The 26,197-nt window shown below is 43.1% G+C and overlaps 3 protein-coding genes and 12 non-coding genes across 18 annotated transcripts; 1 reads left to right on the forward strand and 14 right to left on the reverse strand.

Annotated features, from left to right (window-relative positions):
- Positions 1–302: 302 nt before the first annotated feature.
- On the reverse strand, positions 303–18,694 carry LOC108596349 (helicase domino). Of its 4 annotated transcripts, XM_017982007.2 has the most exons (15): positions 18,508–18,694; positions 17,360–17,972; positions 16,970–17,294; positions 16,542–16,755; positions 15,833–15,934; positions 13,633–14,427; positions 12,177–13,425; positions 11,749–11,935; positions 10,598–10,734; positions 10,349–10,535; positions 7,981–10,080; positions 7,465–7,683; positions 4,649–4,684; positions 1,491–4,568; positions 976–1,419 (listed from the first exon to the last, which is right to left on the reverse strand). In XM_017982007.2, exons 2-15 carry the CDS (start codon positions 17,959–17,961, stop codon positions 994–996), a joined length of 9,657 nt encoding a protein of 3,218 aa, XP_017837496.1. In that variant the 5' UTR covers positions 17,962–17,972; positions 18,508–18,694; the 3' UTR covers positions 976–993. The 4 variants fall into 4 exon arrangements, with proteins under 4 accessions (XP_033149095.1, XP_017837496.1, XP_017837493.1 ...); XM_033293204.1 differs by lacking the exons at positions 15,833–15,934; positions 18,508–18,694 and adding an exon at positions 303–562 and having other exon boundaries at positions 1,045–1,419; positions 17,360–17,961; XM_017982004.2 differs by lacking the exon at positions 15,833–15,934.
- LOC117134741 lies at positions 10,158–10,267 on the reverse strand. Its single transcript, XR_004458818.1, has one exon. It is a non-coding gene; the product is annotated as a small nucleolar RNA Me28S-Am2589 (small nucleolar RNA).
- On the reverse strand, positions 10,803–10,945 carry LOC117134748. The gene has a single exon (XR_004458824.1). It is a non-coding gene; the product is annotated as a small nucleolar RNA psi18S-841/snoR66 (small nucleolar RNA).
- Positions 11,052–11,204, reverse strand: LOC117134747. The gene has a single exon (XR_004458823.1). It is a non-coding gene; the product is annotated as a small nucleolar RNA psi18S-841/snoR66 (small nucleolar RNA).
- On the reverse strand, positions 11,236–11,374 carry LOC117134755. Its single transcript, XR_004458831.1, has one exon. It is a non-coding gene; the product is annotated as a small nucleolar RNA psi28S-3316 (small nucleolar RNA).
- On the reverse strand, positions 11,411–11,542 carry LOC117134750. Its single transcript, XR_004458826.1, has one exon. It is a non-coding gene; the product is annotated as a small nucleolar RNA psi28S-3316 (small nucleolar RNA).
- On the reverse strand, positions 11,579–11,710 carry LOC117134751. The gene has a single exon (XR_004458827.1). It is a non-coding gene; the product is annotated as a small nucleolar RNA psi28S-3316 (small nucleolar RNA).
- Positions 13,491–13,598, reverse strand: LOC117134739. The gene has a single exon (XR_004458816.1). It is a non-coding gene; the product is annotated as a small nucleolar RNA Me28S-Am2589 (small nucleolar RNA).
- On the reverse strand, positions 14,772–14,921 carry LOC117134746. The gene has a single exon (XR_004458822.1). It is a non-coding gene; the product is annotated as a small nucleolar RNA psi18S-841/snoR66 (small nucleolar RNA).
- LOC117134754 lies at positions 14,952–15,089 on the reverse strand. Its single transcript, XR_004458830.1, has one exon. It is a non-coding gene; the product is annotated as a small nucleolar RNA psi28S-3316 (small nucleolar RNA).
- On the reverse strand, positions 15,126–15,259 carry LOC117134752. Its single transcript, XR_004458828.1, has one exon. It is a non-coding gene; the product is annotated as a small nucleolar RNA psi28S-3316 (small nucleolar RNA).
- LOC117134749 lies at positions 15,296–15,427 on the reverse strand. Its single transcript, XR_004458825.1, has one exon. It is a non-coding gene; the product is annotated as a small nucleolar RNA psi28S-3316 (small nucleolar RNA).
- LOC117134740 lies at positions 16,829–16,935 on the reverse strand. The gene has a single exon (XR_004458817.1). It is a non-coding gene; the product is annotated as a small nucleolar RNA Me28S-Am2589 (small nucleolar RNA).
- Positions 18,695–19,828: 1,134 nt separating the features above from the next.
- On the forward strand, positions 19,829–21,065 carry LOC108595506 (venom protease). Its single transcript, XM_017980759.2, has 2 exons — positions 19,829–20,120; positions 20,183–21,065. Exons 1-2 carry the CDS (start codon positions 19,859–19,861, stop codon positions 21,010–21,012), a joined length of 1,092 nt encoding a protein of 363 aa, XP_017836248.1. The 5' UTR covers positions 19,829–19,858; the 3' UTR covers positions 21,013–21,065.
- A 573-nt stretch (positions 21,066–21,638) lies between these two features.
- Positions 21,639–23,682, reverse strand: LOC108595565. Its single transcript, XM_017980826.2, has 2 exons — positions 23,501–23,682; positions 21,639–22,309 (listed from the first exon to the last, which is right to left on the reverse strand). Exons 1-2 carry the CDS (start codon positions 23,519–23,521, stop codon positions 21,917–21,919), a joined length of 414 nt encoding a protein of 137 aa, XP_017836315.1. The 5' UTR covers positions 23,522–23,682; the 3' UTR covers positions 21,639–21,916.
- Positions 23,683–26,197: the final 2,515 nt, after the last annotated feature.

Raw genomic sequence — 26,197 nt, forward strand, 5'->3', positions numbered from 1 at the left:
GATGACTTTTCCGGAAACCAAAAATAACAATAGAGCAAACAGAAATTGTCCAAAATAGCAAACCAGAAACTTTTGCTAGCAGGAGAACATAAATGAGCAGTGGGCCGCTCACATCCTTCCAATTATTTATGTCTCAATGCGCTGTATTTAAATTTCTATACTTACCACGAATTCGTTATACATATAATAATTATAATTTAAATAGAAACAACAATTCATTTATAATCATAATACTTGATGTATTGTTAAATTGTTCATAGTTATTAAACTAGCGCATAAATTACTTTGTATACAGATATTTATAATAAAATGTTTACTATTAAAATGACTACTCTAAGAATAAAACTAAATGTTATATTATGTATTAAGCTTAATATGCTAGAAGAAAGCTAATTGGCTGCGTACCATAATACAATTGTATTTGTAAACTGTTTTTTGTTTTGTTTGTTGTTTGTTTGCAATAATTGCAATTCAAGCTTAAGTTGCCTGCCGCGTGTCTCGACAATCGCTCAATCAGTCAATCAGAGTCCGGCTGCTGTGACCAGGCAAGCGCCGCTTATGGCTGTAAGACCAAATTAATAAAGTTGTGAGTATCATTTGAATGAAAATGAATTGACTGACTGACTGACTGATTGATTGGCGAACAGCACAATGCTTGATGATTGAATGAGCGCGCATGTGATCAAATTTTGGCAGACAAGCAAAATTGTACGAAATTTGTTGTTGAATTCAAACATTGCTACTGCTGTTGTTGTTGGCAGCAATGTTGGCTGAGTCTGTGGAGCTGAGGCTTGTGTTGTTGTTGTTGGGGATGAAAGTAGTAGTGGTGGTGGTGGTAGTGTTGTTGGTGGTGGTGTTGTTGTTGTTGCTGCTGCTATTGCAAGTGCAGCTGCAGTTGCAGTTGGTGACGTTGGTGACGGTGGTGTTGGTGGAGTTGGTGCTAATGATTTGTCGTCGTCGACGCACAACGTGACGAGTGACGTTCATTAAATGTTATTCTTTCTCACTTCTGATCAGAATCTTTTTCTTCACCAGCGTGCGTACCTGTTGCGTTGTAGGTTGTTGCTGCTGCTGCTGTTGTTGTTGTTGTTGCTGTTGCAAGCTGCTCACTGTGGGCAATGTGGCTGTGGTTTGTGTTATAGTCATCACTTCACCCGTTGTGGCAATGCTGGTAAGTTGCTGCTGCTGCTGTTGTTGTTGTTGCTGCTGCTGCTGTTGCACCACTGCCAACAAATTGCCACTGGCTGTCTGCAGACGCACTGGACTCGCATTCTGTCGCTGATTCTGCTGCAGCGCTGCAATAAGCGTCTGTTGCGTTGTCTGTCCGCCCGATGTGGTGGCCACCTTCAAGTTGGCAATATTCTGGCCCGCACGCAAATTGCCGGCAGCCAAAGCTTGCGCAGATGCAGCCGACACCACCTGTTCGCAAGAAGAAGAAGAAGCAGCATAAGTACAAGTTGTTTATTAGACATAAGCTGGGTGGGACTCACCTGTATGGTCTGACGCTGATTCGCCTGCGAGGCAACGGAAACGGGTATGACGCGCCCCACACTGGTCTTGCCCAGCACCAGGCCCGTCTGTTGTCCGCCGCGCATCACTTGCTGTATCTGCAGCGCTTTGGTGTTCTGTATGTGCAACAGTTGCGCCTGCACGCTGCCCGCTGTGGCCTTCTGCTGTTGCTGCTGCTGCTGTGTTGCCGGCGAGAGCGTCACGCCGCCTTGCGTCTGTTGCTGCTGCTGCTGCGCGACTGTAGTGCTGGCCACAATGTTGGTGGCAGTGGGCTGGCCCGAGGCGCTCACCAGCTGCGTCATGCGGCTGATTTTGCGTGGCATGCCCAGTTGCTGCTGCATCTGCAGATGTCGCATTTGATTGGGCATCGTTACCTTAATCTGACTGCCCGGCTTTAGCTGCGGCAGCGTCATGTTAACGCTGCCCGCTTGCACATTGGGCGGTCCGGTGGCGGACACTGTTACGCCGCCTGCATTGACGCTGCTGCCGCTAGCCGCCGCCGCTGTGGAGGCTTTAACCAGCGACGCAATCTGCTGCGGCGTCACCTGCTGCGTTTGCAGCTGCTGTGCCACAGGCAATTGCTGTTGCTGCTGCTGCACAGCAACACCGCCGCTGGTGGTTGTCGTTGTAGTGGTGAACAGTGGTCCGGTTGCCTGCTGCGCCTTTTGCGCCGCCAGAATGTTATGCCGCTTGACCAGCAGCATGCCATCGGTGGTGCCTGCGCCGCCGCTGCCGCCAGCTTCAGTGGCCAGCACCTGGCGCTGCAGCGTCTGCTTGCCAGCGGTCATTTGCTTGATGAACTGCGTTCTGGGCTGTCCGTGCATCTGCACCGAGCTGACCACATTGCCCGCCTGCACGGTGGTGGCGCCCGCCATGCCCGACACGGCCACCTTTTGGCTGCTGACATGCGTCTGCGCTTGCATCAGATTGCTGGTCTGTATGATGGTGCCGGGTGCCAAAGTGCCACCTGTTGTCTGCACTACAGTGGAGCTCAGATTGCCTGTGCCGCCGCCAGCAGTTGCTGCGCCACCTGCTGCCGCCGCTTGCGTAGCCTGCAACACTTTCAGATTACGCTGGCGATACAGTTGTATATGCGCTCCTGGCTGCTGCGTGCCCGGCAGCACCGTCTTGCCGCTCTGCTGCAGCGCGCTCACCGGTATGCCCTTGGTGGTGACCAGCTGTGTGGTCTGGTTGCTGTTGGCGGCAGAGACCGCAGCCAGGCGCAGCTGCGTCTGGAACTGCGCTGCACTTACATTCTGTCCAAGAGCGGGCATGGTGACAATGGATTGACCGCCAGCATTGCCGCGCTGCTGCAGCACCACATCCGTATGCAATGGCGTGCCGCCGGCTGAGGCTGCAGCCACAATCGCTTGCACTGAGCGTGGACCACGCAAAATGGCCGTGTTCAGGGTGGCAACAGTGTTGCCCTGGTGCTGCTGCTGCTGCTGTTGCACGCTCGTCGTGGTTTGCGTCAAGGGACCCACTGAGACCACCTGCGGCAACGTTTGGGTTTGCACTATGCTGCCCAGCTGGGGAGCTGTGTTCACGGGCAGCGTTGTTTGCGTGCTGATGGCCACAATTTGAGCTGTGCTGCCGCCTTGACTGTGCGTGGCCAGCGGCAATGTCTGCACCGGCGTGGTGAGCACCACGCTCACGCTGGACTGACCGCCGGACGATTGCTGCAGTTGCACACTGCCGCCGGCATTGCTGGCAGCCGCAAGCTGCTGCAGCTGTCCAGCTGTTAAATTGGCAGTGGTGCCCACAATAGTCTTGACCAGTTGTTGCGTGGTGTTGCTCTGAGTGCGCAACTGCTGCTGCTGCTGTTGTTGCTGCTGCTGCTGCTGTGGCTGTTGCTGCAACAATATGGCGGTTTGTTGTGTGGGTGTAACATGCTGGATTTGCAGCTGTTGCAGCTGCTGCTGCGCTGTGTTGCTGGCGGGCACAGTAGCAACTGTAGCTGGTGTGCTCAGATTCGACACGAGCTCCACAGCTTGCTGCACTGAGCCTATGGTAGGCAACGGTTGCGTTTGTTGTTGCTGCTGCTGCTGTTGTTGCATTTGCTGCACTGGTTGCTGCTGCTGCTGTTGTTGTTGTTGCTGCTGCTGCTGATTGCTTGCTTGTGGTTGCTGTGCCATGGCTGGCAGCTGCCCGCGCTGCTTCTCACGCAACTTGTTGGCCTTCATCACCGCTATATTCTGCGGCGTTACGGGCTGGTCGTAATTGCAGATGCCAAACTCCTGCAGCACCTCCATATGCTTGGGATTCATCAGGCTGGGCGCATTGAACTGACGCTTGGGCGGCGGCGCCTTCTTCAGATACGCGGTCTTTATGGTATCGAAGCGCTGTCGCATCACCTTATAGAACGAGGCGTTGTTGTCGCTGGCATAGAGCTGGGTGGTGCGCAGATAGCGCAGCGGACTCTTCATGTACTCGGTGCGCAGCGTGGGTTTGAGTTTCTTCTGCTTCTTGGGACTCTCCACCACTTTGCCCTCCTCGCGTGGCTGTATGTGCGTCTCGTAGCGCCAACGGCACTGCCGTGCGGAGCGATACGTCTTGGAGCAGAAGTTGACCATCTCCGAGACCAAATCCCAGTTGGGTGTTTGGCCAGGTGACAGCAGCATTAGACTGCAGGGCAGTCCCTGCAGATTGATAAGCACATGCAGTATGGCAATGTCCTCGAACAGACACCACTCGCTCATGGCCTCGGGCTCGGTGAGCGGCTTGGGCGCCACCTGTGGCTTCAAACCCGGTATCATGGAGTTGGGCTTGAAGTTGCCGCGGAAGCGTTGACTCTTCAGCTCGCGTCGCAGTCGCGCCAGCTGTGCGGTGGGCCGATCGAACAGCGAACGTGGCGGCACATAGGTGTCCTCCCTGCGCATCTTGTTGGGTCGCCGACTGCCATCGAAGCCAGCGTCGAGGCGCGAACGCTTCAGCTCGCGACGCACATAGACGGCCGGCAGCTCCGTCTCTGGTATGGGCTCCAGGTCGTACATGAATGCCAGCGAATGATCTATATAGATATCGTTGTTGTCCTGCGGCGGCGTTGGCGGACACCACATCTAATTTGTTGGGAAATCAATGGGAATTTGTAAAAAAATTTTGTCTTTGCATAAATTGAAATTGTGATTTCACTACTTACCGGCATCTGTTCCATGGAATTACGCGATATCCAGACCTGTGCGCAATTGTTAATGAAAAGAATAAACGTTCCAATAATATATTATTTTCGGTTTTCGGTATTTTTCGGTTTGAAGCAACTCTGTTTTGGTGCTGTTTTTACTTAGCAACTAACTCTAATTATTTGTTTTTTGATATCTTTAACTAATTTGATTTGGCGTTGTAGCTTTTTTTGTTCTTTGGTTTTATATTCCCGAAACATTTCGTACAGAATCACTGAAGCACAATTGGCAAAGTCTATGGAACTGCTATACACGGAAATCGCTGGCATTGCCGGCCAGCCAACAACAACAACAACGATAAAGATAAACTAAAGCAACGAACGAGTATCAAAGTCAAAAAATAAACATTTCAATATTATTTAAGTTTACAGTTTGTTTTTCTTTTGTTTGTTTGTTTGTTTCTTTGTTTGCTCGCGACACCAAAACAGAATTCTACATTTCGTTGACACAGAAAATAATATTGTATCGTGGGATTTCCGTTTATTCTTTTCCAACTTTGTGCAATTGTCTTTCAGAGCCAAAAAAAAAATATAACTAACAGGCACGAAATTTGTTCGCGAATAAAAACCACAACGTCTCTTATATTGATATTTATATATACATAGATAACTCTATATATACTTTTTGAAAGCATATTAAATCGTTTCTTGTGTTTTATTTTTTCTTTAGTTAATTTGATGAAGATGCTTAGAGTCTTTAGTTTGTTTGTTTGTTGATTTCTCTTTCGTTTTGTGTTTTGTTTTAAGAACTTTTAAGTGTACAAAATAAATTATCGAATGTAAAAATATTAACATTTAACGTAAAGTTAAAGCCTAAATAAGACTTATCTTAAAAACTAGCAAGAGTACTCTGAAGACTGAAGTGTGAGTTAAAAAATGATCTTTCTCCCTCTCTGTGTCTCTGTTTCTCTTTCAAAATTAATAATACAAATTGTTTAAGGTTTCGAACTTGCAGCGTCGTATGTTTAACATTCATTTTAAAATTATTTGCTGCTGCATTTTTTTTTTTTTTTTTGTTATATACAATCTTCTCAATCAGTGCAGATTTGTAACCCCCCTGCCTCCCACTATGCTCTAAAGACAATTTGTTATCCTAAAAACCAACCACATGCTGCACCCCTGACAGTCTAACTAAGCTTAGAAGGAAACTTGTTACAGTCTATTTAAATACTCTTAATGTTAACAACTAAAGCAGCTGCTTCCCCCCTACCCAACCCAGTCCCTCTTCGTTAGTTGACAAGCTCACTAAAAAACACCACAAAGCACTCACAGCTCCAGCAGCAGCCGCGTTCAGCACATAATACTGCTCATCATCACCGATTGCTGCCGTTCGCGTTGTTGCTCGTTGATGCCACTGAGGGTGTTGCTGCTGCTGTTGCTGCAGCTGTGGCATTTAACAACGGTGCAGTTGTTGAGCGCAGCAGCACGCGTGGCGTCTTGGTTATCCAACGACTCAGCGGGCTCGGTTGACTCTCATCGGGCTTCTTTAGCAATTTTTTAATCTGCGTCTGTCGCGTTCTTAACTTGGGCTCCGATTGTGGCGTGGTGCGCTTCACCTCACTGCGCTTGCCAGTGCTGGCGGCGCTCTTCTGTGCAGGCAACACTGGACTGACGTCCAATGTCCACAGATTGATTTTCACTGAGCCACGCGACCGAGTGCGTGGTGTGTGTCCTTCTGCTTCTTCACCATTGCTCTGTTGACTGCTGCTGGCGCGTGTGTTGTTGCGCTGGCTTGGCTGCGGTGTCTCCTTATGGGACTCGCTTTTATTGGGCTCGGTCGGTTGCTCATCGGTGTCAGACTCCTCGGATACATTATAGTAAGTGGACGTAGTCATAGTGGTGTCTTGCACTTGATCGTGCGCACTCCACCGATCTAAGCTATCACTGCCGCCAGCTGTGGCGTAGCTGGAATTGGACTTGGTTTCCACATTGACATCTTCGTTATCTGTATTGTCATCCTCATCATTGTCGAGTGTTTCCACATGAGATTCTGCATCCTCTTCCTGTTCGCTTTGTGTATTGTCCTCGTCCTCTTCGTCATCAGTTACACTTGCAGCCATGCTCTCATCCGCTGTCTCCTCAGCTTCCTCCTCCTTCTCGCTGTCGCTCTGGCTGCGCAGTATTCTAAGAGCCATTGGCGCTGAGTATGTTGCTCGTCGCTCCAATAACTTGCGCTTGCTCGCTGCGCCTGAGGTAAGCGCAACGCTCTCCCTGCGTCGCAGATTGAGTTGTGCGCTCTTTGGCGGCGTCCCCTTCACTGGCGTCTTTATCAACTTGCTCATGGCTATGTTGGCTGATAGACGTTTCGGACGCTCCTCAACAGCAGCCACAATTGTTGTGGTTGTTGTTGCTGCTGCTGTTGTTGCTGCTGCCGCTGCTGCTGTTGCTGTGCGTGTTGTCTTTCTAGTGGCTGCCGCCGCCATCGCTGCAGCAGCGCCCAGCGAATGCAGTCGCGTCTGCCGACGCATGGGCGCTGCTGACAGAGCTTTCTTACTGCTGCCGCTGCTATTACTAAAACTATTGCTATTGCTATTACTACTGCTACTACTAGTAGTCTTGGCTGGCGCACTCACATTCAGACTAGAGCGTCGCGTGCGCGCTGGACTCAGCTGATGCAACGTCTTTCGTCTGCTGTTCATGCTTCTGTTAAAACCACAGCCACGCACCACCCTGCGCCCGCCCTGCCTGGCTGCTGACTTAGATGCTAGTGCTGAGCCCCCCTGTTGTTGTCCCTGCTGTGCTCGTTTGCTTAGTTGATTATCTTTTGTGGTATTAACCTGATTGCTGGCATCCTTGCGGCTGTACGTCAAGATCTCATCGGCCTCCGATTCCTGTTTGAGCAGCTGCTCCTCCTGCTGCATGGCCGCCAAGCGATTTGCCTCCCATTCGCGTTTTTGAGCTTCCAGCTCCGCCTCAGCTGCGCGCAACTGTTCGGCAGTCCAGGCAGCTCCAGTGGCTTCCACAAATCGCATGGCGTATCGCTCAATGGGAGAAAGCTGTAAACAAGCAATCGCAATCAGATTAAAATATAAGAAATGTATATATAAAGAAATAAATTATATATAAAGAAATAAGTTATCAATCAATTTAAATAAATTAGTCAATGGAAATGTCTGACGTTGAGTGATATAACCGAGCGTGATAATTTCGCTTCAACTATGTCTGAACGTCGGTGGTTTGCTCTGGGCAGCGCTTGCTCTAGGAACAAAGCAACTAAAGGCTTCATCGTCCCCAATAAATGAGCAAGCACTGCCCACTTGTATACATTACTATAAGTTTGTATGGCAACTCACCTGCTTGACCAGATTCTGCATTTCCATGTCGGCTTTGCTGAGCTCAACAGCCGGACCATCGGTGTTAGCATCATCCACAATGGGTATGTTCTCATCAAACTCGGCAAGATCGGCAGCGGCCTCTGCTTTGGCGGTCTTAGTTGCCTGCACATCCTGTTCATCCTCGGCGGCGGCAAGCGCATGCTCAAAGGCGCGCAATGATTGCTTCTCCGTTGTCTCCACCTCGGGCGTTGTCTCCACTTCGGCTGGCACAATAGTCTTATCCTTCTCCTCGGCTTGTGGCTCCATGTTAAACAAATCCTTGATGGTGGAGCTCTTAAAGAAGGTGGTCGTAAAATTGCCGCCTTCGATGGCCATATCACTGAGCATGCGCTTCTGGTTGGCCTTCTTCAAAATGTTCACCTCGATGGTCTTTTCCGACACCAAGCGATAAATGTGCACATCACGCGTTTGGCCAATGCGATGGCAACGATCTTGTGCCTGCGCGTCCATTGTAGGATTCCAGTCCGAATCATAGAATATGACAGTATCGGCGCCAGTTAAATTAATACCCACGCCACCCGAACGGGTAGAGAGTATAAAGCAGAAGATGCGCTTATCGCCATTGAAGCGTTCCATATGCATCTGACGCTGCTCGACGCGAGTGGACCCATCCAGACGCAAATAAATGTGTCCATGATAGTTGAGAAACGCCTCAAGCACATCCAGCATTTTGGTCATCTGCGTAAAGATGAGCACACGATGTCCGTCGACTTTCAGTTGACGCAGCAAGCGATCCAAGGTCTGCAGCTTGCCGCAATCGTATTGGATGAGCCGCGGATCGGGAAACTGTGTGCGCATGGCCGATATTATGGGATGCAGTAGCGCCAGCTTGGGTGATACTGATTGCTGGACAATTTCCTCAATCTGCTGCTCACGCTGCCAGTGCGTGCAGCACAAATGTTGCACATAGCGACGTATGCGCGGCGCACAAACCGACGGCACATAAATAACAAAGTTGCCAAAGATGGGCATCAGCTCGGAGCAGCGCTGCTCGTAGTTTTTCAGCAACAGATTCAAGGACCAATTGTCATTGCGCTGGCGCATAGCAACGCAGCAATTGGTATAACCACGTGTCTGCCAGTTGGAGTAGCGCAATGTGCGCGTGGCCTGCATGCAGTGTTCCAAAGTCTCTCGGCAATCGGCGCCATAAATGGGCGTGGCATCGCCGCGTCGACGATTAACGGCAGCCATGCGCTTAAGCGAAGCCAAGCGTTGCTCCTTGCGCTGCTGAAGCAGTTGTTGCAACCGATATGGATCCTCTTCACGCGGCGTGGCTGCAGCATCTGCTTCGCTGCCATTTTGCTTTCGCTGCGATGCTGCAAGCTTCACATGCGTGGCCAGATCTTTAACAATGGCAACATCCTTGTTGGGCTGTGCATCAGTTGATCTGCTAGTGCTTGCTGTTGTTATTCCAGTCGCCGTCGCTGTCGCAGTTGCCGTTGTTGCTGTTGTTTTGCTTGTTAACGTCAAGCGAGCGAAGGGTGCGCCTGTATTGGTGGCCGGCGTTAAATAGAAGAACGGTTTGCCATCCTGCATAGTCTTGGCCACTTTGGCAGGCGTGGGCGAGCCAATGGTCGCACGCGTGTTCAACAACTTGCCACTGCCAGCACCCAGCATATTCAAGCTGCTGCTGCTACTGCTGCTGTTGCTTCCGGCGCCGCTGCTAGACGTCGTTGGACTGCTTATCAGACTATTGATTATCATGGGTTTTAATGCCATGTTGATGGGATTAATACTGCCGGTGACACGCTTCAGCACACGCCCACTGGGCAACAGACTGCGCATGGGCACCAGCTTGCTGCCGTCGAGTCTCATGGCAGGACTTGCGCCCACGCGCACCGCCTGCAGCTTTATGCGCTGCGCCAATTCAGCGCTACGCACGCGTATGTGAAAACGATATTTGCCATTGGGACAACGTGGCGGTGGCATGGGTGCACTATCGATCTCCTCAATCAGCTTGCGTGGCGGCGACAGCAGGCGCGACTTGTGCGAAACATACGCAGTCAGCGTTTGCTCAAGCTGCAGCAGCATCATGTTGACGCTGCTCAAATCGATTTGCTGCAAGGAAAAAAGAAAAATTAGCAATTAGTTGCATATTCACTCAAATACAAACAAATAAAATTATGTTTTGCTTATAGTGTATCAGGCAAATGCCTCGCAATTGCGAACATCCTTTGCTCTATCGCCGCTTTCTCCAAAATAGATTAAGCAGCAATGTTCAGTGACAGTTTATCATCAGTTACACAGCAGATAGAAGTTCTTCCATTCTAATGTATTACTTAGGTTGCCAACCTTATTTCTCTCTCTCCCGTTTTTGTAGACTCACCGTGAACGGATCATACTCCAATATATCACTTATCAGCCGCGGCGTATGATAGGTAATGCCCTCCATTTGAAATGGCGATATCGTTGGACGCACTTCGAACATATTAGGATGATTGCACACCTTGCGCAGTTGCATTAACACATTGATTACACTCAGCAGATTGCCCGTTTGCAATGTTTCACGCGTTCTAAAATGAATAAGAATATTAATTTACAACATACGTAGCATATTTAATTTGTTTATACGCACTTGGAGCGGCTCATAAAATCCTCATACAAATAACGCTGGCGATTCGATAGACGGCACATGACCACATGCTCGTACTTCTTTGGCATTTGCTTCTCCACTTCCTTCTTGAGTCGACGCAGCAGAAATGGACGTATAACCTAGCAAAAATAAGAAATTAATTAATACATAATTAAAAACAATATATGCCTAAGTGTAAAATTAATTTTTGGCTTTGTAAGGCGCGCATTCAATGTCCTCAATTGGAGTTTAAGACTTGAGCACATGGATAAGTCGCAGCTTACGTTTAATTTAGCAAGTTTACAAATTGTCATCACATGTGATATCAACGTGACACAGAGTGCGCTTGCAAATATAACCATATCTAATATTAACTATAACTATTGATTAACATAGGCCTTAAGGCCCGGTTAATGGGATTTAAGACAGCGTGTCAAGCAATATTTAAAATAAATTTTTAGTCTTGTATGGCGCGTATTCAATGTTCTCAGTTGGAATTTAGAACTTGAGCACATGGATAAGTCGCAGCCTACATTTAATTTAGCAAGTTTACAAATTGTCATCACATGTGATTATCTTTCGATTCAACGTGACACAGAGTGCGCTTGCAAATATAACGGAATTTAATATTTAAATTAAGAGCTTGTTGTACAGTTCTATATGTGCTTGAATTATTGAAAGAAATCAAGACTTTTGCTACTGCAAACAATTGCTTTAGCACACAGCTACGATTTTCAAGCGCGTTTCATCAGAGCGACCAAGAAAACGCTTTTAGGTGCCAACAACTTTCAACTAATGTATTTATATATGTTCAGATAATGTTCTCAGCGTTATGGACTACAGACTCTAGGGACCTACAGTCGCTTGCAACCAAGATTTGCTCTAGCACACAGCTACGATTTTCAAGCGCGTTTCATCAGAGCGATCATGAAAACGCTTTTAGGTGCTATAAACTTTAGATCTTTAAGTATTCTAATATTAAGGTAATGTACTCGGCGTTATGGACTACAGACTCGAAGGAATTGTAATCACTTGCAACCAAGATTTGCTCTGGCACACAGCTACGATTTTCAAGCGCGTTTTATCAGAGCGATCGAGAAAACGCTTTTAGGTGCCAAACGTAGGATAAAGACTTCTCTAGCATGAATATTTACCTTGTGCAAACGCGTTATGAGTGTCTCGTTATACTCCATATTGCCCTCGATCATGCCAGTCATTGGATTTGAGAACCATTCCTTGAACTCTCGATGCGAGGAGAACACATACGGCATGAGGAAGTGCATTAGTGACCACAGCTCCATCAGATCATTTTGCAAAGGTGTGCCAGTCAAAAGCAGGCGTCTATAAAAAGGAGTTCAAGTATTATTAATGGATAAATTATGTTTTGCATGTTTAATAAAATTTGTAACGAAACAAAGCCACAAGCATGCATAGCGTGAGGTACAGCAAGCTCTGGTTAAATATGCGGCATTATAGCGTATTTTAATTTCAGCACCCAAGCGTAGTTCCCAGGCTAGTTTAGCAATCGCCTGATCACTGATTTTTGGTGCGTTAAATAGTAAAGCTCAAGTTTTTCACTTACCTTTCGGTGGAGAAATTGAGTAGCAGTTGCCAACGCTGCGATTTGAAATTTTTAATATTTTGCGCCTCATCCAATATGAGATATTTCCATTTCTTGCGTCGAAAACTTTGCTGATCCTGCACGACAAGCTTGTAGGAAGTAATACAGACATGGAACGCATTCGGCTTCGTCCAGCCAACACGCTTCAGCTTGCGCTCTTTTTGCGTGCCATAGTAGGTGAGTATTTTGAAGCCGGGACACCATTTCTTGAACTCCATCTCCCAGTTGAGCATCACAGATGAGGGCACCACTATCAAATGTGGTCCCCAATTGCCTTTAGCGCAGGCCAAATGCGCTAGCAGCGCTATAGTCTGAATGGTTTTGCCTAGACCCATCTCATCGGCCAGAATGCCATTGAGTTTGCGTTCATTCATTGTCACCAGCCAATCCAGACCAATGTGCTGGTATTCACGTAGCGTATGCTTAAGCAGGAACGGCACAGGTGTCACCACATTGGTGGAGGACAATGTATTGCCTTTGGGCTGGAGACTCTCAGCCAAAGCGGCTGCATCATTCAGCATGTCATCCTTGTTGTCCTTGCTGCTAGCGGTTTTGCTAGCGCCGGCAGCATCACCAACATCTGTTAGCAGACTTTTGAGACCATCATCTTTTTCGTCAGCTTCTTGCTCAAGTTCGCTATCGGTTTTAATGGTTGACAGCTCCTCATCATCACTAGCATCATCCATGTCATCACTGTCATCGGTAGTATCTTCTACCGCCGTTGACTCATCATCAGAATCTTGCTCCGAGGTCTCCACAGCCATTTTCCGCCGCTTAGCGCTGGGCGATTGTTGCTCATCCCTAAGTTTACCCGATTTATATTTCGCCAGCAACTGTTCCACAGACAAATCATTATCTGCCTCCAATTCATCAATCTCCTTCTGATGATCAATCTCTTGCTCGGCCTCCTCTTGCTTGCTAATGGTATTCTCATCATCATCGCTTGCTTCTTTTGCCTCGAATTCACCATCACTTTCGTCAGCCTCACCATCTGCATCTGCGGGACTTTTCGATGAGCTCTGCTCCTCGAGCATCAGCTTATCACGATTCTCGAGATAACCTTGTGGCAGGTCATTGAGGAAATCATCAAAGTCCATTTGAGATTCCTTGGCAAGCGCTTTGACTTCCTCATTAACATCGGCTGCCTCCTCCTCGGCCTTGGCAATCGTCTCCTCATCATCTTCCGAGCCAGACTCAGGCCTGAATTCATCTGCAAATTACATTTACATAATTAATATAATTTTCAAGATAGTTTTAGTTAACTTTAATTGCTAATTGCACATCAGACAAATGCCTCGCAAATGCGACCATCCTTTGTTAACAATGTAACGTTCAAAAATAGACCAGAACATCGTTTCAGTTTAATTTTCTCATCAGTTGTTAAATACTATAATTATTTATAGAACAGCGCACTCACCATCAGATTCACGCTTTGGCGAGGTGAGACGACTGGAAGTTAGGCTGGGCGTTGTTTCGGCCACATTTTTGTTCATACCCTCGGCCAATTGCTGCGAGAACTTTTCCGTTTGATCGACTATAAAGCTAAGATGCTGATCCAGCGCTTGCTTACGCTTCTCTTCAATCTTTGTCTGATGCTTATACTCGACCAATTTCTCAACATTCGACCAAAAGCTCTTCACCTCGCGCGCTATAAAGCTGGCGACACGTTTCAGATGCAGCTCCTGCGCCTTTTCCGCACGCTGCGCCGCATTGGCCTTGTCTTGGAAATATTTTTGAACCATTTTGGCGCATTTCTTGGCGGCATTCTTTTTCCATTTGCGTTCTTGGGCAAAGTCCGCTGCAAGCCAGACCATCTCCTCGAGCAAATAGTCCCAGTGTGCCTTGGGGCGGCTGGGCTCCTGCAGCTTGGGCAAACGCCGCTCAGTCCATAATCCCTCTCGCTGTAATTCGGATATACGCTGCATAACGTAAACCTCCTGTTTGGCCTTAAATGAAAACTCCTGCGCGCTGTTTGGCGTGCCACCGCCACCACCAGCCAAAGGACTCAGTATGCTCCCACTGCCGACAGCAGAGTTAGGTGTGCTGGGTGTCAGTGGCGCATTGCTGCCGCCCGTAAACGTGGGCGTGGACGTGACTGCAACCACAGAGTTGTTTGTGGTCGCTGCTCCACTCGCTGCTGCTGCTGCTCCAGTTGCATTTTGCTGTGAATTAGCGCGTCTCAGCGGCGTTGAGGGCAACAGTGGAGTGCCACCTTTGAAGAAAAAAACGTTTGCAAAACATTTTGTTAGTTAGCAATTTAAGCATTTAACTTATAGATAAGCTCTTTGGCCAACTTGCATGCTGAAAGTATGCATAAAAATAAACTCAAACTACCAATATTTGTATAGTAGGTATATAATATATAAGCAAATGTAATCAAAACAATGAATTGTTAAATATCAATTAGAGCTCGGTATCAGTAGTGTTGTATTCAAAGCAGTGCACTTAAGTTTAACAGCATTTAAAGCAACAGCTATATGAACAACATGCAAAAAGAACTCTCAAGTATATTATAGCCAAAGCTAAAGCTAATAGTATAAAGAATTAATTCAAAAACAAATGTAAAGCGCGTATTCAATGTGTTCAGTTGGGGTTTAAGACTTGAGCACATGGATAAGTCGCAGCTTACATTTAATTTAGCAAGTTAACAAATTGTCATCACATGTGATTATCTTTCGATTCAATGTAACACAGAGTGCGCTTGCAAATTTAACCATAACTAAATTTAACTTATGGGCTTGTTGTACAGTTTATTATGGCTTGAATTATTGAAAGAAATCAAGACTTTTGCTACTGCAAACAATTGCTTTAGCACACAGCTACGATTTTCAAGCGCGTTTCATCAGAGCGACCAAGAAAACGCTTTTAGGTGCTATTTACTAGTAATCTATGAACATTTAGTTGGTAAGGTAATGTACTCGGCGTTAGGGACTACAGACTCTAAGGACTTTTATAGTCACTTGCAACCAAGATTTGCTCTGGCACACAGCTACGATTTTCAAGCGCGTTTCATCAGAGCGATCATGAAAACGCTTTTAGGTGCTTTAAACTTTATATTTTTAAGTATTCTAATCTTAAGGTAATGTACTCGGCGTTATGGACTACAGACTCGAAGGACTTGTAGTCACTTGCAACCAAGATTTGCTCTGGCACACAGCTACGATTTTCAAGCGCGTTTCATCAGAGCGATCGAGAAAACGCTTTTAGGTGCCAACAAAAAAATTACATTCGTTAATATAAACCTGATCCTTCGGCTTAGCCGAATGTATTGTATCAATCAATGCCATAGTTTAATTTGCTAACTTGCGTTATAATTAGCTATATAAAACAGTATTTTATACATCCAATGAAAAGTTATAATAATAAACCGATAAAAGCTAATGGGCCAATCAAATAAATGAATTATATGAATGAAATACCAATTCTAGAACTCAATTACAATACCACATCGAATAGGTAAAAAATGCACTACGCTTTTAAATAGCAGCAACAAAAAATAGTTAAGGTATGCTTTTAGAAAACATACAATATACAAAAAAGAGAATAGAATAAATTAAAATCAAATTATTGGTTTTCTTAAATTTTTTTTTTTTTGTTTTGTTACGAACGATAAGCACCTGGCACCAAAGGTACAGAAGAATTTCCTACGGCAGGAGGCGCGGGTATTTGACCGAAGACCATACCGTGACGACCTCCTAAAGGTCTACCGGGTATGTGACCTATATTATAACGATACAATTTCATGTGGTGAGAGAGTTGAGGTGTGCGTTAGGTTAAGAGCATGTAGTATAGGCAGCAGTAAACAAATGTGTAATGTAATGTAAACAAAATGAAGTTTAAATGAAAAACGGAATTGTAAGAAAAATTATATACAGCAATACAAATAAAATAAATGCATATATGTAGTGTTTCATAATCTAAGTATATAGTCGTATTTGTTTTTTTTTTTTTATTATTATTAGTATTGTGTGTTTGTGTGTAGTTATTGGGCGTTTGATGTTTTGTGCAGTGCGTGCTTTAGTTTTATTATTATTCAAGTACTTATTACGTTTTCTAGACAGTTTTGGGCGCTTTTAGGGTAAATAGCAGTTAATTAATGAAGTAAATGTTATGCAAAATAGTTGGGGCATTGTTTCCACTTAGCATAGGCTTTGTCCATTGTTGTTTTTATTATATTTTTTGGCTTGAGTGATAAATGTACAATTTTGAAACATAACACAAAGACAAACAGAAAAAACACAACACAAGAATAACACAAAAATTTTAACAATAAGAGAGACAGACAGACAGAGAGAACATTTTGCAACTCGAACGAGTTGTACTTACCTTGCTGCGTCAACTGCACAACGGCGGCAGGTAATTTTGTGGAAACAGCCACAGGAGTTGCTCCCACTGCTGGTATCTTAATTTCAGCCTCCGGTGGCAGCGCATTGCCGCTTGAATCTGTGGTTGATGATGTAGTGGCACTGTTGCCTGGACTTCCCGCTGATGTAGCTGTGTGACTGCTGCCCAATTTTGTTGGCAATTGAGATTGCGTATTCTATGAAACAAAATTAAAATTATTTATTAAAAATGTTCTGAAGTTCAACGAAATTGTAGGCTAGATGTAAATTAGATCATTCAGACAAATGCCTCGCAACTGCGAACATCCTTTAAAAGCCAAAAGCGCTCAATAATAGATTGCTAATGGCATTCAGTTGGTATTTGACATCATTATGATCTACATAAGTGTATATATATACATTAATGCTAACCGTTTTAACTGTGCTGCTATCCGACGTGTCTAACTGTACGCCAGTTGTGCCTGTAGTTGTAGTAGTAGCTGCATTTGTTGTTGTTGCTGCTGTTGTTATTGTTGTTGCAGAAGATGTTAACTTAATAGTTTGCGACACAGATACTGATGCTGTTGCCGCGGCAGCAGATGTGCTTGGCTTTTCTTCAAGTATCAGCTGATCGATACGATTCGCATTGCTATAGCTAATGAACTGCGGTGTGCGTGTCTTTTTACGCCACGTGGGGTAGTCCATCATACTGCCACCGTTTTGCAAATAAAAGTATTCCGACACATTTTCAAAATGCCTGCAAGTAAAAGACGATGAGTAAAACTGCATGCAAGCATCACATTATTTATCATAAACATTTACCTTTCCTTAAGATTACGCAGAATGAGAAATTTGTGTTGCAGTATGCGCTTCCTGAGCGCATTCGAGTCGTGTAGTGCCGACGAAGCAGCACCACTAACTTCACTGCTGGCAACAACAGAAACTGGCAGTAATGAGCCCACAATGTTGTTGCTAACAGCGCCCACAATATTGTTACCGTTGCCGCTGGCGCCACTGCTGCTGATGCTACTTTCGCCCACCGTTTTGTTATCCGTATTATCTAAGCGCTGACGCTTGGATTGCGGTGGCGATGTGTTATCAGCGCCCAAAACAGCTTCAGAGATATGAGACGCTGCTGCTGTCTGTGTTGCGGCTGCCGTTGCCTCTGTCGACAACTTCGACAGCGGCACAGGCAGCTGCGCACTGAGCAGCTGCTGTTGTTGTTGTTTACTGCCTTTTTGATGCTGCGTTGTAGCTGTTGTGTTTGTTGCAGTAGCTTTATTATTGTTTGATGTACTGTGTGTTGATTTTGGCGCTGTTCCTGTTGCTTTATCCGTTGGTTGTAACTTGACACGGTCTGACACAGCAGGAGGGGCCGGGCTTAGCCCTTCATGCCCCCCTCCTGCTGAATTACCTTCATTCATGTTTGAGACATCTGCAAAAAATGGCGGGAAATTACAATTTATACATATTCATTACACACGTGTGCGCTACGGATTTGTAGTCAGTATAAAAATAAAAAAATATATATATATATATATACAAATACATGTCTTAATCTCACGCACACGTACATGAAAAATTCAAGTCATGTTTAATTTCCTTTTTCAAATTATTTTCTTGCGTGAAGATTTTAAGCTGCTGGGGATTTTAAAGCCATTTTTTGCTCTCATCAGTATTTCACCGCTTGCTACCCTAACCGTTATAAATTACGGAGTTTTCTACACTTATATGTATGCACACACGCAGCTATCGAAAACTTCTTTAATTCTGGCATTTTTAATATTTTTAATTGTTGTTAAATGCATTTTTTATTCCAACTTTATTCTTTAGCAAAAATTATATTTGCCGCTAGTTTTGCACTTTGTATTTGCACAACTGATGTTAGAGTGAGACAACTAGCTATGCTTGCGTCGGCGTCGGGTTCTTTGTTGGGCGGAAATTTTTTCTACCAAGTTTTTGCTGCGTACCTCAGATGGGTAAAATTTTTAATCACAAAATATCCACATCACAGCTAAACATCCAAGCGTAAAAATTGTACTGCCGCGTTGTAAAAATTTTGCTGTACTCGCACGTGCAATTTTTTTCCTGTATTTTTAACTATTTTTGCACTAAAATTCACTTTTTACAGGAAATGCGTGCACGCGTCTGAAGTACATGAATCTAAGCAGAGTTGACACTGTCGTTTGAGTCTGTCTGCAATAATATATAGAAATATCAATGTATCGATGTTGTATCGATAAGAAACATCGCGGTTTTTGTTGCTCAAGTATCTAAATATCGATATTATCTTATATTTTCGGATTTTTTTTTATACACTTCGACATTCGTTATATTTAAATATTTTTTTACAATTCTCGTTGGGCAAGCGTTCTTCTGTTCTACGAAATTGTATTTTACTGCAACGTTGGCAAATCATTTGACATGTTGTGCTCGGAATCACATAGCTTACTGAAGAGTATTTTCAAAATTCTGCAAATGAAATGTGCTTTACTCCAGAAGCTATTTTGATTTTCTCAGTATGTATATTTATACGATTTTTTTAAGTTAAAATATTATAATAATAATTTATATCCAAACGGCACCGCTGGTTATTTTTTTTTAAATATTTTATTCAATATTATCATTTAATACTATGAGCGATGCGATAGTTAAAAAATATGACAGCCCTAAATACCGCTAAATAAAACATCTATCGCCAATGCATCGATGTATTTGTACATCACTAATTAGTTTTAAATGTATTGTTTTTAAATTTACTTGGCGCACAACGCAGATGCTAACCAATTATTATGCAAAATCAGATAAACTGTATCAATGAGAGCCATAAAGTTAAGGCTGAAATAATCCAGACAGAGGCGAATGTCTGACTTTTCTTTAATCCCTGAGAGGCGGCCTTATTAGCCAAATATACATATATATAAATAATGAAGATCCTTGCCGGGCTGTTCAGAATCGACACACCACCCGCAAGAAGTGGAAGATGATTTATAAGCCGCTCAGATTGAGATGCAAGTAATTGGAAATGCTCAGCAAGGTGAAAAACTTAATCCTGGAAAAAATATATACAAGTTATTAAGTGCCGTGTATGTGTGTCACAGCAAGAGTATAATGCTTGTTAGATGAAGTACTTCTGACTGCGTGTGTTGCACTACAAGACAATTTGCATTCAACTATCGAAACTCTTTATTAAATCTATTCATTCATGTTAAAAACAGACTGCTGCTTTATCAATATAATCAGCTGGATTTGAGATGAACGCGTTCAAAGCAAATCATTGGCGATTTATTTGCTCAGTATCTCTTCTGGGGCTGGCGCACAATGAACGCAATACGTAAAATAATAATCACAAATTTGGTTTTCTGCGCTGCCAGCGCATTCGGAGAATATTGTGACAATGGCACAGGAGAATGTCGATCGCTGACTGGCACAGATTGCCCAGTTATATTCTATAATCAACATTTGATTGGGAATAATGTGAAATACTGCGATGAGTTTAACGATATTGTATGCTGTCCACTGCCACGAAATATGCAAAGGCAGCATCAAAAAACTATGGAGACCAACAGGCCATACGAAAAAGGTGAGCAAATGAATACGCATTAAAGTCTTGGAGTGTAAAACGAGTTTTTTCATTGTTTGTAGAGTGTCGTCGGTATAACGAAGCGCGTTCATCTTGTCGCTCCACGCCTTTAATTGTGGGCGGCACAAAGGCCGAAGGTGGCGAGTTCCCTTTCATGGCGCTGTTGGGCACAAGACAATATCACGGCGGCAACATATCCTGGGATTGCGGCGGAACCTTAATACATCCCAAGTTTGTGTTGACTGCAGCACATTGTCTAGAGACCACAGAGACAAAGGCAGATCGCCTTAGTCCCAGCTTTAATTCACCTAAGTTTATGGTGCGCCTGGGCGAATTGGACTACAACAGCAGCACGGATGAAGCGCGTCCACAGGATTTTCAGCTATTGAACTATGTGTTGCATCCGGATTATGCGGAACTGGAGGACGGCAGTCGTGGAAATGATATTGCTGTCATTGAGCTGGATAGAGAAGCCCGTTTGGATGAATATGTGGCACCAGCTTGCCTGCCGCCCAGCAGCGGCAATGAGCACTTTGATCTGGTCGCCGCAGGTTGGGGTTACACCAAAGATTCTGGCAAAAAATCGACGCATTTGCTTAAGGTTAGTCTACAACGCTACGATGATCAGCTGTGCATGGAACGCATCGAGAGTCCCATACAGCCACGTACGCAATTCTGTGCCGGCGCAGGCTCCAGTTCTAGCCCAGCGGACACTTGTAATGGTGACTCTGGTGGCCCCATATTTGTGCAGCATCCCAGCTATAATTGTCTGAAAGTGATTATTGGCATCACTTCGTATGGCTTAGTCTGTGGCAATTACAAATTTCCAAGCGTGTACACCAAGGTGCATCTGTATACAGATTGGATTGAGAAGATTGTCTGGGCAAACTGATGAGCACAATATTAAATATTGTATTTTATTTAAATGCCTATAACTTAACATCATCCTATCCTGCTATTTATTGTTATAAATTATATATATCTATATACGAAAGCAGCTGTTATTAACTAAATATTTAAATGGAATTTGAAATACTTTGTGCGTTCGTCATAAATGCTCACACATATTTTATTTTGTTTTAATTTAAAATGCAATTTTATGGTTTGAAAACAGACTATATATATAATTTAAGCAATAAAATTTAAGCTTAAAATTTAGTAAGTTTAAAGTTGAAGTTTTTTTGAAGCGACGGCATCGAGACAAGCCCCAATTTAAAAGACCTGTTTTCAATAAATTTGCACAAAGCCGAAATGAAATAAATTTAATAGAAATATTACCATAATCCCGTTATATAATATATCCAACGATAGCCAATTAGAATGCTAAAAATATATATTCTTGATCAGCAAGACACACTTTATCGATTGAGTCATGTCTGTCTGAGCTCAGATTATAATTTTTTATATAGAGTTGGCAATTCCATGCAATTTCCGATGAAATAAAATTGATTGAATATTAGCATATATATTTCGTTAGCTTTATTAAACATTATGATAACAAATTTGTAAAAATCAGTTAACAAATATGATTTACATTAATTTATTGATATGATTACCTAATATAATATGTGTATATCAGTAAAGGGCGAAGGGGAGTGATTGGTGGGTGGGATGTGGGGATTCGATCTATCATTAATTGATCAGTTGCAGTGCATTGGGCTTGGGACTTAATAGCTAAGGACACAAAATGAAGAAAGCTAAGTGCTAGAGGACCCTGTAGAAGACCAGTGACAGCCATAGCCTTGAATCAATGTGGCCGTCCGATTATGATTAGAATGAAGCGTAGTTTTCGCAAACTACACTCGCTGGCGACGATAGTCATCACTGCGTCTTCTGGCGGCGATCTCCTGCTTGCGCACCTCCTGCTGCTTGTAGACAAACAACGGGCGGAAGACGATGGCGCGACGCTTGCGATCACGGCGACGGCTCTTGGGCGCATCAGCGGACTGGACATCGCGGCGTGGGCGCTGGCGGAAGAGATCCGTTTTGGCCGAATCGTGAGCATAGAGCGTGCTCAGGAAATCAAAGTAGGGCTTCGAACTGAGACTGTCCGGCTGCTGGAGCGGTGAGTTGTAGCTAAACTGATTGGGTGTCTCAATGTCCAGCAACGTGTGTGGCGCCTCCTCATCGGGCTGCTGTGCCACGCTCAAAGCGCAAACAATGCTCAGGGCCACGGCCAGGGTGTAAATCTGCGGAAATCAAACAAATGGAAAAGGTGTGAATAAACAGTTGGCGGCAAGTTGGTGGGGAGACATTCTGCAAAATGTTAGCGTCTAGAACCAGTCTACGAAACACGAAATCTATTGAAAGCTTATGCTTTAAATTAGCATACAATAATTAATTGAAATTAAATAACAAATAGCAATGATATAACCAACTAACACACACAAATTTAATTTATGAGCACGTAAAATATTCATGATCACGTTGTGATAATCATACGGTGATAATCCTTAAGCTACTGGGATGCTAATAAACGTTGGCGACCCACCCTCTTCCAACATATAAAATCTATTGCCCTTGGCTAAATTAGAGCCGGATGCACGATTCGAATCGATCATAGTACACTTTAATTTATGTATCACAATTTAGTTTTTGTGTTAATAAAATTAGTATAATTCTTAGAGGACAAATAACAGCTAAACAAAAAGCCAATACACAAATACATTTTTGAAAACCGGATGAGTTATTTTTGAAACCAGATTTTTGGTTTTGCTCAGCTCGCCCAGACACATTCAATGACAGACAGCCGAAATAAGCTGCAAAAGCTGAATTAAAAAACAACAACTTGTATACGATTTAGTGACAATTTTCATTTCAATTTCTTCGAAAAATAAAACTTAATTTAACATATAAATTTATGCATAAGTTCGTAGAAAACTAAGCCGTAAACAAATTCTCAAAAATGCGTAAGCAAATTCGAATTATAAATGTAAATTTTAAAGCACGTCTTCATAATTAATTTTCATGATATATTGCGTAGCAAGAGCAGAGCCAATTAAAACACAAATGTCAAGAAAAATAAAAATAAAAACTCAAAATAAATAAAGCATGCGTCTTTGAAACCTGTTGGCGGTTTTGTAGCTCAGGGCTAAGCCCATCAGATGTATAACAGTCGGTAGACTTATTTTTCTTTTGGCTTTAACTGCATGTAAAGCAGGATTTTTTTTTATTATTTTTTTTTTGGAAAAAGACTTAATGCCAACTTTCAATATGCTATACACGTTTTTTATTTTCAGTTTTACATTGACCTTGTAGGCAATCAAATGCTAGTGCATTGGCTTTGAACGCTTAAATTCTAATTTACGATTATTGACAAAACACGTTTAATTGGCACAAAATTCAAAAATTATTATTAATTTTTTAATTGCAATACTCACTTGCTGATATTTAGAAAACATGATCAACTGTTTCGGGTTTGTTTATAATTTAAATAATCCCGTTATTAGAATAATCGCACACGCGTTTTAAAACTTCAAATTAATTCTTGTTTGAAATTCAAATTTGGTATCGCACTCGTTGTTGCCGTTGTAAGTTTTTCTCGATGTGATCGCCACTGAGCGTGCGCACTAACTGTTCAGAATATTTGTCACAAATTTACTTTTATATGTCCAAAAGTTGATGACGCTGCCGCCCGCCGACCGTCCGACACCCCCGCCATCCATAAAGATGATTCGTGCGAACGGGTTTCGTTTATTTTATGTTGTTGTTGCTGCTCTTGTTGGCTTGATTGCTGCTGGGCTGGTTGCTATTGCTGCTGCTGCTGCTGTTGTTATGTGGGGGAGTTGCAACTGCAGCATGCTACGCCCACTTCACTCCCCCCGACCCAACTATTTTAGCCATTAGCCGCTGGCTACTTTCATAGTTACGATACTTAAATATTTTGTTTAATTTATTGTTTATTGTTGTTTATTATTAATTTGTTATTGATTTTTTTCGTTTGTTGTTGATTTGTAGCGCCCCAAATGTTTGCATTTCGCATTAATTTTAATTAAACCTTTCCATGACGCACAGACACCAATCAAATCGAATCAAATTCAACTCCCCACTAAGCTTTGCCGATTCCATGACGCAGCATATCACACTTGACACTACGAGAGTATTACAGGATTAGCTGACAGTTTTTAATAATAATACGGAAGCCGCTGGCACAAGTTGTTGACTTTTTTGTTTGATCGGTTTCAAAATCGGAACCAACTAGGCGTATTCTTTTGCTTCCCATGTTGTCAAGATTATTATGCAAATCAATCTTTATCTGATCTGATCTAAAATCATGTCAACATAACTGACAAGTGCGGCTGCTGCTGCTGCTGTTGTTGCTCTTGAAAATAGTTTCTCAAGCCTGACGATGACTTTAGAGCGAAGGTTATGTTGTTAAGCAAACCATTGCAGAGAAATGCCATCCGAGCTGAAAGTTCAACGCTAAGACTTTTGCATAAATTACGCTTCACGTGACGCTTGATACTAAAGATTAAAGGTTTTATAAACAAATTGAATTAACGTCATAGCGCGCTGCTAAGTTAATTTATTAATACTTATGATTATAATATTTGTTGTCAACAGCGCCGCAAACGCAGCATTTGTTTGGCAATTTTATTAGACAAGTATTTTTACCTAATATATACAGTTAAATATTTATTTAATCTATTTCTCCTAAGTGGAACTTGTTTAATACGCGAACGCAAAATGTCAAAGACCAAATTACACTCCAACGAGCCCAATTTCTTTTCAAACAATTCAACTGGCATTAAAACAGGCTTAGCCGTTATACGTATTCGCATTATGATTTAAATACTTCTTTGAATACTTGATTAGCGTCACATAACGATGAGACAGTGCATTATTTATGACACACTATTTTTACGACATTTTCACATTCTAATTAGGCTTTGAGCTTGGAGCTTGGAGCAGCTTCCGCTTGGGCCCTGAGGTGCTAAACAGTGATTATTTGTGCCTGTCAGAGGCACCACCCGACAACTCAAATATTTTCTTTGTGAAAAGGTGTGATTCATGGTATTTAGATCACAAGTGAATCATTAAGCCTCAGACATTTTTACACCTCACACATTTTTTTAGAAAAGTCAATCCTTAGATGTGCAAACATTTCAATTTCTTGGCAAGTATTGCTTAGATGTGCGTAAGTGTGTCATATGCATATATTTACTGTATCACTTTTCACCTGACACATTTGATTGTTTTTGTACGTCACTGTCAGCTACCAATTATCACTTATCCCCGCGTCATTAATTTATAATGGAAATTTCGGTATGTTGTTATTTTCTATAATTAAAAACATGCCGCTCCCAATATGTCTGCTAATTTGCATAAAACTATAATATAACATTCGAAGCTTATACAATTTAAACATTTGAATTAGCGCGCGCCTATAAAATAAGGTGGCAACGCTCCACAAGCTACTTAAAGTTAGCTGCAATTGCTTACCCCTGGCGCTTTATTTAAAAGAGCATATTTTTTTACCTTCAAGTGCTTTAATGGCACAAGGCCGCGTTACATTTTAAATGTCAAATAAATTAAGCAAGAAAAATCGTCTGCAATTGATTAAGATTCACATTTTTAAAATACTGGTATTTTAGTTAGCGCATAACAAAATAAGGTGGCAATGCTCGCCGATAGAAGCTTGTTCCGATTGCACAACCGTTGATTTTGAATTATAATAAAGTTTTAATTCGTTAATGCCCCAACGCTTAAGCATATAATAAATAAATAATTAATTAGGATTTATTTATCATTACACTGTGTGGCAAAGCTAAAAGAATTCACTCATTATCATTAGTTTCGAAATTCAAACATTTATCTGTGATGTACAAAACTTGTATAACAGTAGTACCAAATGTTAACAATACATATGTTGTTGGACAGGCTCTCTTAAGTTGGCGGACTAAGAGCGATAACAGTGAGAAATATCGTAGATCAGTTTGAGTTGTTTTCTCCATTGGTGTGCTCTGTTAGCGTTGTTACAAAAATTGTTAATATTTATTTTGATTAAGAAAGTTAAAGTATTAAATTTAATATCACAGCTGCAGGTGCGTCGGACTGCCAAAATAGAAGGCATTCGT

Source organism: Drosophila busckii, chromosome 2R (genome assembly GCF_011750605.1).
Source record: "Drosophila busckii strain San Diego stock center, stock number 13000-0081.31 chromosome 2R, ASM1175060v1, whole genome shotgun sequence".
In the NCBI taxonomy this organism is placed as follows: domain Eukaryota; kingdom Metazoa; phylum Arthropoda; class Insecta; order Diptera; family Drosophilidae; genus Drosophila; species Drosophila busckii.